This window comes from Thalassophryne amazonica, chromosome 9 (genome assembly GCF_902500255.1).
Source record: "Thalassophryne amazonica chromosome 9, fThaAma1.1, whole genome shotgun sequence".
Classification (NCBI taxonomy): Eukaryota; Metazoa; Chordata; class Actinopteri; order Batrachoidiformes; family Batrachoididae; genus Thalassophryne; species Thalassophryne amazonica.
Genome location: NC_047111.1, coordinates 50,903,106 through 50,914,942, shown reverse-complemented (window position 1 = coordinate 50,914,942; position 11,837 = coordinate 50,903,106). Strand labels below are relative to the sequence as shown.

At 41.1% G+C, this 11,837-nt stretch overlaps 1 protein-coding gene and 1 long non-coding RNA gene across 2 annotated transcripts; one reads left to right on the top strand and one right to left on the bottom strand.

The window, feature by feature from the left end:
- The first annotated feature begins 1,680 nt into the window (after window positions 1–1,680).
- LOC117517106 lies at window positions 1,681–2,796 on the top strand. The gene is made up of 2 exons (XR_004562650.1): window positions 1,681–1,764; window positions 2,455–2,796. It is a non-coding gene; the product is annotated as an uncharacterized LOC117517106 (long non-coding RNA).
- A 113-nt stretch (window positions 2,797–2,909) lies between these two features.
- Window positions 2,910–11,536, bottom strand: ccni2 (cyclin I family, member 2). The gene is made up of 5 exons (XM_034178028.1): window positions 11,239–11,536; window positions 5,109–5,265; window positions 4,452–4,586; window positions 3,305–3,379; window positions 2,910–3,169 (listed from the first exon to the last, which is right to left on the bottom strand). Exons 2-5 carry the CDS (start codon window positions 5,259–5,261, stop codon window positions 2,990–2,992), a joined length of 543 nt encoding a protein of 180 aa, XP_034033919.1. The 5' UTR covers window positions 5,262–5,265; window positions 11,239–11,536; the 3' UTR covers window positions 2,910–2,989.
- Between the last annotated feature and the right edge of the window lie 301 nt (window positions 11,537–11,837).

The window sequence follows — 11,837 nt, the reverse complement described above, 5'->3', positions numbered from 1 at the left end:
ACTGCTATGCACAATTTGCCATTTCTTTTTTCAGTTGGTTTCCAACTGATAACTGGAAGACAAACAGGCATAAAATTGGAACCTCCATCCAATTTTGGTGGTGTAGGTAAATCCATAACAAAAAAAAATGAGTGACTGAGGCACTTTTGATAGAGATATAATGCAAAATGTACACCAAATGAGCTTTTCAATATTAAGTTCAAATGTCCACAAAATCTGTAATCCGGATCAGATCCAGATCAAACTTTGTCAGGCGATAAAGGATGCCATCCTATATAATGATCTTTTGACAGTGTTGAATTTTTGAAAATTTGTTCAATGTTAAAGGATTGGAATTTTTCCAAGATTTTTGCTGACTTTGACCTTGAAAATTTAATCAGTTCTCGCCTATCAGGATATGAATCCTCTAAAAATTTCATAACGATATATGAAAAATTGTGGGTTACTTGTGTTTTTTTCTGATTGACCAGTTTTCTGGCAATATTAACTAAATGTTTCTCTATTACCATCACTGCAGACCTGCAAACATGACAGCTTCCGTAGCAGTTTGACATTTACGTAGCTAAATAAACAGTACAAGGTTGTGCAAAAGAGTGCGGCCAATTTAGTGTCACACAAAAAACACTGGCTTCTCTTTGGCCACTCCCCTATTAGTTTGATGAGCTCACATTTTGACCCCAACTAGGAAGTGCAGTTCCTTGATTGGCCACTTGAGGCTGGCTCCAAAACAGAGCACATTCCCATAGAAGCCCATTTTAAAACAGCCAACTTTAGAGCAGAAATAAACATGTTTACAGCGTGGTACAAAAATGTTTTTTTTTTGTCTCTGTAGATAGTTTCCTCCTCCATGACAACTGTTTTCTTTTTTTTTGGGGGGGGGGGGGGGGGGGGGGGTGTAATATTCTTAGTTTTAGACATTTTAATTACTAATTCTGTGTAATTGTGACCATGGTTGCTTTGAGTGACAGCGGCTGTGTTCATACATTCTTCTCCTAATGAAACGGAGCCACTCGTTTTTGTGCCTGGTTGGAGTATTTTACAAACACAAAACGTCCTAATGGATCATTTAAGACATCCTTGTTGCAATACTGACGGCGTGTTAGCACTTTTAGCAGCTGTCTGTAGGCCCACTTAATGCACGATTACTGAGGAAATACTCTGCGATATTTTTTTCTGTCCACATCAAAGCAAACCATTATGACAACCACCTTACACTCCTCAAAAATCTGAATTAATAAGAAACTCTAATTGAGGTTAGCTGTTAGCTTGTGCTTCGGACCTGTGAGGGGGGGAATGTTCAGGCTTTTTTTTTTTTTGTCACACACTGAGCCACCTACACTCTCCCCCTTTATGTATTAATGAGTTCACCATCAATCAGTGCGGGTGGGGCTCTCAACATGGCGATGCCCAGAAAAGGGCGTCATTTTGACTGTTCCAGGTCTCTATAGAAGGTCTATGGTAGTTTGTACTGGTTCACAACGGGAAAAATCATTCAAGGACTTATGTGAAGGCTCACCAGGAACATAAGTTTGCAACAGCGGCATTGCACACTGATCATCGCTACCTGCAGTGGCACAGACGATCAGAACTGTTTGGTCAGCTCTTGCTTGGTTTTCATCATTTAAAGTGTACTTTACAGATTTAAAAAAAAAAAAAAAAAAAAAAAGTACTTGACACTGCTGTTTGTTACTACATCCGGCATCAGCCATCAGAAAGCACGAACTGCACCTAAAGCACATGAAGGGTTGAATTGTTATTTTACTCGTGCAATCCCTAGTTCACACAGCAAGATAATTAGGCCACTATCGGACCCAATCTTCCCATTCTGACAATCTTAAGGACACCCCGACTATCTTGGTGACGCCAAAGATAATCTTATCAGATATTTCTGCCATGTAAGAGCGCTCTGATCTGCTCGGACGGACGTCAGGGGCGCTCAGACCGCAAATCGGGGATATTCAACATGTTGGATTGTCTTGGCCCCATATCACAGTGCATGTGGTGTCCCAAGACCATAATCTAGCACACAGCCTGCTGAATGTGACATGCAGCCAATCAGAAAGCGAGGTGACGGATGCACGAAGCGGGATCTAAAATCAAACGGACTGCCATGACTAACCAGAAATTCCGGTGGTTGCGCTGTCTCCGCTCATTTAAAAAATGCCTTTTCCTTTTGGATCGTGTTTTTTTTTTCCCCCCTCCGTCGTAAATAGCCCACAAACTATCTACGTTTGTTTACTCTGAAGTAACGTTTAATCTTGAGAGATTTTGTGAGATTCTCTGTCTGACCTGGGAATGTCTGTGTGTGGTGTGTTGACTTTACTGTGTGGCTGCACATCACACACTGTACGATCAAAACTGTTGGATCTATGATTTTTTTTTTATCTCCACGTGTGTGGTCTCTCAGGGTTTGGAAACCTACAGATAATTTTAAAATCTTGCTGTGTGAACCAGACTTAATGAGTGTTTCATGTTTGTGTGTCAGTTGATTCTGCAAAACCTTTCTGCTTAAAAATAATAGAATATCATGGAAACCACCAAGCAAGAATCACATTTGCTGCCACTGTGTCAGACCAGCACAAAAAAAAAAAAATTATCCAAGATTAACTCCTAAACCATCTCTGTGGCCCAACAGCATTAGGTTAAGTGAGAGAACCAATGGTTTTTTTTCTCCCAGGAAGTAAACACCAATTTGGGACTAAATGTTGTGACTTAATTTCAGTCTTTGCTACAGTGAATCCGTTTTTAGGGCAGAACATGCCTAAACTAGGACTTAAATATTGCTGATAACAAGGGATGTAAGACAACACACACATTGGCCCAATTCTTTACTGTCAGGGTGGGAAGAGATCGCTTTGAACGCTACTCTGGTGCAACGAAGAGTGTCGTTATGAACTGCTGTATTTTAAAGTCCTGAGTTCACAAATCATCTCAAAGTCCAGTGAGCTCAGGTTGAGGCACGTTTGAATATTCAGCTCTGACTCCAGGATCATTGTGTTTGCCGTGCGTGTGCTGAAATGTAACTTACTATGTGAATGAAGTCGACTGCTGTTGCGGTATACAGATCCCAGTGCAGCTTGTCAAGAATGATCTTCTCCATGCGAACAATCTCCGCTGTTGAAAAGTTGCATCCGCTCTGCACAACCAGGTCTTTAACAGAACCTATTGCCTGTTTAAACAGATGCCAACAAAGAGGAACAATTAAACTTATCGTTTTCAAATAGCACAGGTGTCTGTTTTTTTTTTTTTTTTTTTTTTTAAATCATTTATCACCTTGTATTGAAGGTCATGTTTTATATCGTACCTCATCTTCCTCATTGATTTTGGCAGCCAGCACCAACGAGGTAAATGCAATACACTTCAGGTATTTTGGTTGAGCCTGAAGACAAGAAACAGTACATGTGGTTACAAAGATCACAAAGCTTAGAGATCAGTTACACCTGGGGGGGGTAAACATGATCAGTCAATATTTGGTGTCACTTTAGTGACCCTGTTTAAAAGTCTCACGTGGTCTTTGCAGATTTTCCTCACCATTACCTCATTGTTTGATAAATCCAGTACAACACTACAGCAGCCCATAGAGACCACAACACTTCCAAACTAAGACAATTCCAGCAAATGCAGAAAACAAAAAAAGTTACAAGCATTTATCATTTGAGTTAATCCACACAATCTGGCTGCTATGAATCAACTCATCCATTCATCAACATTTTTGCCACCCAAACCCGATGCTGTTACCAGCGCAGAAAATAAAATTTTTCATATCAAGAGCAAATGAGTAGTTACAACAACAACAAATGCATATAAGTATTAAAACGGTCCAATTTTCATCTGTACAAAAATGAAGAAAAGCTGACAAGGAGAAGCATCGAAACTTCAGCAGCAGGAGGACTGTGCCCCCCCCACACACACATAAATGTTTGAATTCAGGATACTCCAAATGTAATTGTAAATCCTTTGACTTCTCCCTTGTTTCACTTGGGGTCACCACAGCTGATCTGAGGTGGATCAGCATGTGTTGATTTGGCACAAGTTCTACATCAGATGCCCTTCCTGATGCAAGTCCACATTACACAGCAAATAGGCAGGGGTTGACAGGGGTCACCCAACATATCAACTTAGACATGCAGAATCACAGGTAAATGAGCTACAAAGGACTTGAGGTTTGTCTCTGCAGCCAGATTCACAGTACCTTTTGAAGACTAATATAGATGCAGTTTAACACCTTCATTCATTCCGCTGCACACAGACCACTAGTTTGGGGTTAATGGGCCAAAAACAGAAGAGTATAAGAAATGTATCTATAGACAGACTGCAGAAAGTAATGACACCATTTCCGGCTCCCTCTAGTTCCAATAATGTAAAAACATACTATTTTAGTATCTTCATCCACAAAGCAGTAAGAGCCAACTTTAGGAAGTGAACTGAAACTTTTTTTTTTAAATAAATACCTTGACTGTTGACAGTAGGCGTTTAAGGACACAGACTGCCAGCGCAAAGGTCTCTGGACAGAAGTGCAACAGCCTGTTCATGTCTCCGAGCCAAATGATGACGTCTTGGTGTTGGGATGAAGAGATGTCGGCACCCTGCATGGTCAAAGGAAACTACAGGTTAGTGAATGTACCCTGCTTCCAGCCATCCATTTTCCATATACAGCTGGTAAAATGCCAGCTGAAATAATCAGTTTATGGGCATCCTCACAATAGGCCCAGATGCCTTGGACTGTGCCCTAACACCCCCCCCATGTCTACGTCAACAAAACGAGAGCTTTCATTTTGAGTGATTTACTGAGTTAGCCCTATAAAGGAGGTGAACTCATTTACAGTAGTATTTATCATGACCAAATAGCACAGGATAGAAAACTTGATACAAATGAGAGATGGACCACACCCATACCACGTCCGCAAGTCGGCCCAAACATGCATCACAGGGCTGGCCAAGAGCACTCACTTGTCACACAAACTGGACTTTGGGGGTTCAATGCGCTCAGTCACGGTCCAGTGCAGAGTGCAAATACACACTAAAAATAGCACTGCTCACCTGAACACCTTCAACAGATACAGGTCAACAATTTCAATACTTCCACGCAAGGATGCAAATCTCCTCACCTGGATGCAGTCGGCCTTGAAGACGGGAACCTTCCAGAGACGAGCCTCCCTGACCAGCGCAGCTTCCAGCAGGCCGTCCAGCCGACAGCTCTCCACAGCTTCTGGTTTCTTCATCACCACCACAGCACAGGCCAGGCTGCACCCAGGGCACATACACCTGATGGAGAGGAGGTAGAGATGATTTTTTTTTTTTTTTTTTACTTTTTTTTTTGCAAATTTATTAAAAATAAAAAAAAATAATGAATCACATAAATATTCACACCCATTGCTCAATACTTTGTTGATGCAGGGCAGTTCTGCCCGTTCCTCTTTGCAGCACCTCTCAAGCTCCATCAAGTTGGATGGAGAGCGTCGGTGTACAGCCATTTTCTGATCTCTCCAGAGATGTTTAATCGGATTCAGGTCTGGGCTCAAGTACATTCACACAGTTGTCCTGAAGCCACTTCTTTGATATCTTGGCTGTGTGTTGTCCAGCTGAAAGATGAACCTCACCCCAGTCTGAGGTCAAGAGCGCTCTGGAGCAGGTTTTCATCCAGGATGTCTCTAAACATTGCTGCATTCATCTTTCCCTCAGTCCTGACTAGTCTCTCAGTTCCTGCCCCTGAAAAACATCCCCACAGCATGATGTTGCCTCCACCATGCTTCACTGTAGGGATGGTGCCTGGTTTCCTCCAAACATGATGCCTGGCATTCACAACAAAGAGTTCAGTCTTTGTCTCATCATACCAGAGAATTTTGGTCAGAGTCCTTCAGGCGCCTTTAGGTAAACTCCAGGCGGGCTACCATGTGCCTTTACCAAAGAAGTGGCTTCCGCCTGGCCACCCTACCATACAGGCCACTGGAGTTCTGACAGAGTGACCATCACTCAGTTTAGAGGGGCAGCCAGCTCTAGGTAGAGTCCTGGTGAATGCAAACTTCTTCCATGTACAGATGGAGGCCACTGTGGTCACTGGACCTTCTAAGCAGCAGAAATGCTTTTGTACTCTTTCCTAGATTTGTGTCTAAAGACAGGTTCACACGGCAAGATAATTAGGCTGATATCGGCCCCAATCTTCCCCATTCTGACAATCTTAAGGACACACCGACAATCGTGATGATGCTAAAGATGATCTTATCAGATATTCCTGTCGTGTGTGGTGTGTTAAGAGTGCTCTGATCTGCACGGAAGGACATCAGGGGCGCTCCCATCACAAATCGGGGATATCCAACATGTTGGATTGTCTTGGCCCGATATCGCAGCACGTGTGGTGTCCTCCGACCACAAAGCCTGCTGAATGTGACGTGCAGCCAATCAGAAAGTGAGGTGACGGACACACGGAGCGGAAAATAAAATCAAAACAGCTGTTCTGACTTACCAGAAGTCTGGTGGTCGCGCTATCTCCATTCCTTTAAAGAACGCCTTTTCTTTTTCTATTGTTTTTTTCCTCTGTTGTAAATAGTCCACAAAGTATCTCCGTTTATTTACTCTGAAGTCATTTTCTGACGAGATTTTGCAAGATTTCCTGTGTGTGGTGTTGTTGTCCTTACTGTGTGGCTGAACACCACACAATGTACGACCAACACTGTTGGAGCTATGATTTGTTTTTGTTTTTTTATCTCCACATGTGCTGTCTCTCAGGTTTTGGAAACTTAGACAATTTTAAAATCCTGCCATGTGAACCAGGCTTCAGAGGTCTACAGACAATTCCTTTGATTTCATCCTTGGTTTGTGCTCTGACATACACTGGCAACTGCGGGACCTTATACGTAAATAGGTGTGTGCCTTTACAAATCATGTCCAGACAATTGAATTTACCCCAGGTGGACTCCAATTAAGCTGTAGAAACATCTCAAGGATGATCAGTGGAAACAGGATGCCCCTGAACTCAATTTTGAGCTTTGCGGCAAAGGCTGTGAATACAATGTACACGTGATTTCTTAAGGGTTTATTTTATATATTTTTTTAATTTGCAAACATCTCAAAAATCCTTTTTCACATTGTCATTATGGGGTATTGTGTGAATTTTGTGGAAAAATGAATTTAAATCATTTTGCAACAAGGCTGTAACATTAAAATAAGATGTGGAAATTCTGGATGCACTGTAAAGGATGATCAGTGGAAACAGGATGCCCCTGAACTCAATTTTGAGCTTTGCGACAAAGGCTGTGAATACAATGTACACGTGATTCCTTAAGGGTTTATTTTATATTTTTTTTTAATTTGCAAACATCTCAAAAATCCTTTTTCACATTGTCATTATGGGGTATTGTGTGAATTTTGTGGAAAAATGAATTTAAATCATTTCGCAACAAGGCTGTAGCATTAAAATAAGATGTGGAAATTCTGGATGCACTGTACTTCTAACACTGTAGGCTTTACAAGGACCACTTATAATTGGAGAGTAAATCCCACAAAAATGATAAAAAAAAAACAAACAAACCAAAAAGAAACCACATGAGAAATATCATGTTTGACCCAACAAGTTTGAACTCTTATTTGGAGACTTTAGTCCATCAACAGAAAAAAAGACTTGTTAACTACACTGACGATCAGGCTTTGCTTTTAAGGGAAAAGGAGCAAAACAGTATACCCACTTGAACACATTCTCACTGTTAAAGGGCCAGATCACACATTAAAATCAGATATAAAAGTGAACTTTGTTTAGTAATTATTATTTTAATAATACACAGCTGTTTAGAATTTTTATGTGTGCTTTTTCAAATCACTCTGTCTCACTGAATGTTTTTTCCGTCTTTCATCTTGCCAACCAACCTGCTCAGATGAGATGACTGCGTACACACTGAGCCGACGGCTGCTATCTGGCCTCAAGAGTCGATGACAAGTCACCTCAATGAGTGTTGTGCCTTCTGTACTCGTCAACAAGACAGTGGCTTTTCACTGACTCGTATGCTGATTTGGTGATGGTACCCATTGGTTAAAAAAAAAAAAAAGCACACTCTAGCTGTTCAGATTAAGCAAATCGGTGCAGAAGAAAAGAAACTGAAATGATGATTCCAAGCAAATGAAGGAGAGTGACATTGTTTTGGAGGAGATTTATACCGTAATCTATAGATTTTCTACAACCTCAAATCAGAAGAACTTGGAGGATATGAAAAATGCAATAAAAAAATCTGCAGTGATCCTGACATTTATTCTGCCTTCTATTTCATTGCTGACAGTATGAACCATAGATATTTCATGTGGTCTACTACATTTCATTTGTAAATATACACCCATTGCTGCATTTAAGGCCAGCAGCACATTGCAAAAAAAGTTGTTATGAGACAATTCAAGCTAGTAATGAGGTTAAAAAAACGTTTAAAACACCTGATGTCAACTGTGATTGTAATCATGACTTGGTACAAAGCCGTATCCATGCAAAGTCTGGTCTTTGAGAACTAAAAAGGCTGAGGATCATCAGTTTGTCCATTAAAAAAAAAAAAAAAAAAAAATCCCCCAAAGACTGGAAGGAATTTGTGTATTTCTGCATGTATAGTGAAAAAATATCATTAACCATTCAAGGAATCTAGAGGAATGTCAGTGGATAAAGACAAGCCTAAGATGAACACCCAAAATCTCCAATCCATCAGAGGACACTGAATCAACAACAGTCATTCATCAATAGCTGATATAACCACATGGGCAAGGGATAACTTTGGGAAACCTTTGTCAAGCACTATAATATAGAGTTACATTCACAAACGTCACTTAAAATTTTACTGTGCAAAATAGAAGACTTGTGTTAACCTTGTTCATAAGTGTTGTTGAAGTCTCTGGGCTTGGAAGCATCTGGGTTGGACATCACACAGAATGTGTATTGTGGTCAGATGAATCAGTATGCCAGATATTTTTTGGAAGAAAGAAGCAGTGTGCTCCAGACCAAAAACAAAAAGGCTCATCAAGACTCATCAGCAACAATCCAAACCCCAGAGTCTGTCATGGTAGTACCCTTAGCAAAGGTAAAACTTCTGCGATGGCACCATTAATGCAGAAAAGTATTTTAGAGCAACATATGCTGCTTTCAAGACAACATCTTTTCCAGGAACGTTCATGCATTTTTCAACAGGACAATGCAAAACCACACTGAACACACATTACAAACACATGGTAGAGGAAGGCAAACAAATACAGGTGCCAGCTACATCCTACGGTGCCATCTCACTGCCGGAAAATGAATGTCTGCCACTTCTGCTGTGCTAAGACTGTTTACGAGGTCTGTCTAAAAGTAGGTCCTTTTTATTTTTTTCAAGAACTATATGGATTTTCATTCATATGTTTTTACGTCAGACATGCTTGAACCCTCGTGCGCATGCGTGAGTTTTTTCCACGCCTGTCGGTGACGTCATTCGCCTGTGAGCACTACTTGTGGGAGGAGTCATCCAGCCCCATGTCGGAATTCCTTTGTCTGAGAAGTTGCTGAGAGACTGGCGCTTTGTTTGATCAAAATTTTTTCTAAACCTGTGAAACACATCGAAGTGGACATGGTTCGAAAAATTAAGCTGGTTTTCGGTGAAAATTTTAACAGCTGATGAGAGATTTTGAGGTGATACTGTCGCTTTAAGGACTTCCCACGGTGCGAGACGTCGTGCAGCGCTCTCAGGCGCCGTCGTCAGCCTGTTTCAAGCTGAAAACCTCCACATTTCAGGCTCTATTGATCCAGGACGTCGTGAGAGAACAGAAGTTTCAGCATTTTATCCGGATATTCCACTGTTAAAGGAGATTTGTTTAATGCAAGACGTGCGGACGGATTGCAGCGTCGGCTCGCAGCCGCTGCGACGCGCCGCCACAGTAAAAACACCTCCGTTGGAAGCCTTAAGGACAAGTTGGAACATGTCCAGCTGTTAAACAATTTCTCATATACTCACTCCACTGAAAGTCATCAAAAGCCGCCTGGATTTTACAATTGGTTATCAACACGGAGGTGTTTTTCCTGTGCCGCCGCACCGCGCCGGCTGCGTCCCGGCGCGCGGACCCGTCCGCACGTCTTTCATTAAAAAAAAATCTCCTTTAACAGTGGAATATCCAGATAAAATGCTGAAACCGACTTCTTCTGAAACTTCTCTGGTCTCTCACGACGTCCTGGATCAATAGAGCCTGAAATGTGGAGGTTTTCAGCTTGAAACAGGCCGACAACGCCGCCTGAGAACGCTGAGCGACGTCTCGCACCGTGAAAAGTCCTTAAAGCGACAGTATCACCTCAAAATCTCTCATCAGCCGTTAAAATTTTCACTGAAAACCAGCTTAATTTTCGAACCGTGTCCACTTCGATGTGTCTCACAGGTTTAGAAAAAATTTTGATCAAACAACGCGCCAGTCTCTCAGCAACTTCTCAGACAAAGGAATTCCGACGAGGGGCTGGACGACTCCTCCCACAAGGAGTGCTCACAGGCGAATGACGTCACCGACAGGCGTGGAAAAACTCACGCATGCGCACGAGGGTTCAAGCATGTCTGACGTAAAAACATATGAATGAAATCCATATAGTTTTTGAAAAAAATAAAAAGGACCTATACTTTATTGACAGCCCTCATAGATGTGTTTTATTGTTGTAATTGAGAAACAAGCTCAGCATAGCAGCCTCAGCATTACAGATTTTTATTTATTAATTTTCTTGCAGAAAATGCATTTCAGTAGCGAATAACTAAAAATATTTTAAATACAAGTATAATCCTGTAATTAAAGTAAGTGCAGAGGAAAAGTGGTAAAAGTGGTACAAAAATGACACCAGAATAACAACAACAAGAACTGTATGTTGCACATCTGGGCACGACAGTTTAAACGGACTACAAATATAATAATAAATGACATGTTTTTAAATGATGGGATCATACATTAGCTTAGAAAAAAATAATTGAAATTCGGACAGGCTGTGCATCTGTACAGTTACGTGATGTTCCGTTTTGAGGCAGAGTGAACAAAAATGTGTAAACAACTCCAGCAGGAAATACGACTGTTCGACAATATCGCCATTTTTCACATTTTACACAGCGCACAGCTGCAAAAACAAAACAATAAACGCGACGTCGAAGATTGAAATGTGCAGCGTTGAAGTGATTTTATGTGACTTTAACGCTGTTTGCTGACTGAAAGTCCAGGCGGGATAACAACGAACTACTGCCAAAAACATACATTTGTTTTTCCTCCTCTTACCTCTTGGACTTGAGCAGGATATCTCATCGACGGCAGGCGCATTTATCCGGATATTTATTTTATTTACCCATAATCACCGAAAGCAACAAAAAAGACTAGCAGTAAGCCGTTAGCCAAAATCGTTTTGTAAAAAGCAGGTTTTTCGATGTGTGTTCAGAGAACAGCCGCATTATATTTTAAAAAATAAAACAGACGAGAGGTGAATAAAAGGGGCAAAAAAACAAACAAACAAAAACTTAAAAATCACAAAAGAAGCAGAAACGAGAATACGCTAAAACGTAGGAAGCTAAATTGGAAGATTATATTGGGGGAGGCTGTTATTTGAACGCTCCAGTCTCCGCCCCTCTATGACGTCACCGATTAAACAAACGCCTTAAGTGGGCCAAACATACGTGATCGGGGACACAAAATGGTCGCGTGTGCTGCGGAAATGGAAGTGCCTTTGGCTTTGAGGATTATTTCCAAGATTTACATTTGTCACTCATATATATATATATATTCAATAATTTGAAATAGAAGATTTTAGAAATGTTAATATCAATCAATCAATTTTTTTATATGCCAAATCACAACAAACAGTTGCCCCAAGGCGCTTTATA

Excerpts from the sequence above, each read along its gene's own strand:
- ccni2 (XM_034178028.1), bottom strand. The coding sequence starts at position 5,261 with ATGTGCCCTGGGTGCAGCCTGGCCTGTGCTGTGGTGGTGATGAAGAAA. Across the intron at positions 4,587-5,108 it reads TCAAGGCCGACTGCATCCAG|GGTGCCGACATCTCTTCATC; the intron begins GTGAGGAGATTT and ends TTGACCATGCAG. Across the intron at positions 3,380-4,451 it reads GCCTACTGTCAACAGTCAAG|GCTCAACCAAAATACCTGAA; the intron begins GTATTTATTTAA and ends TCTTGTCTTCAG.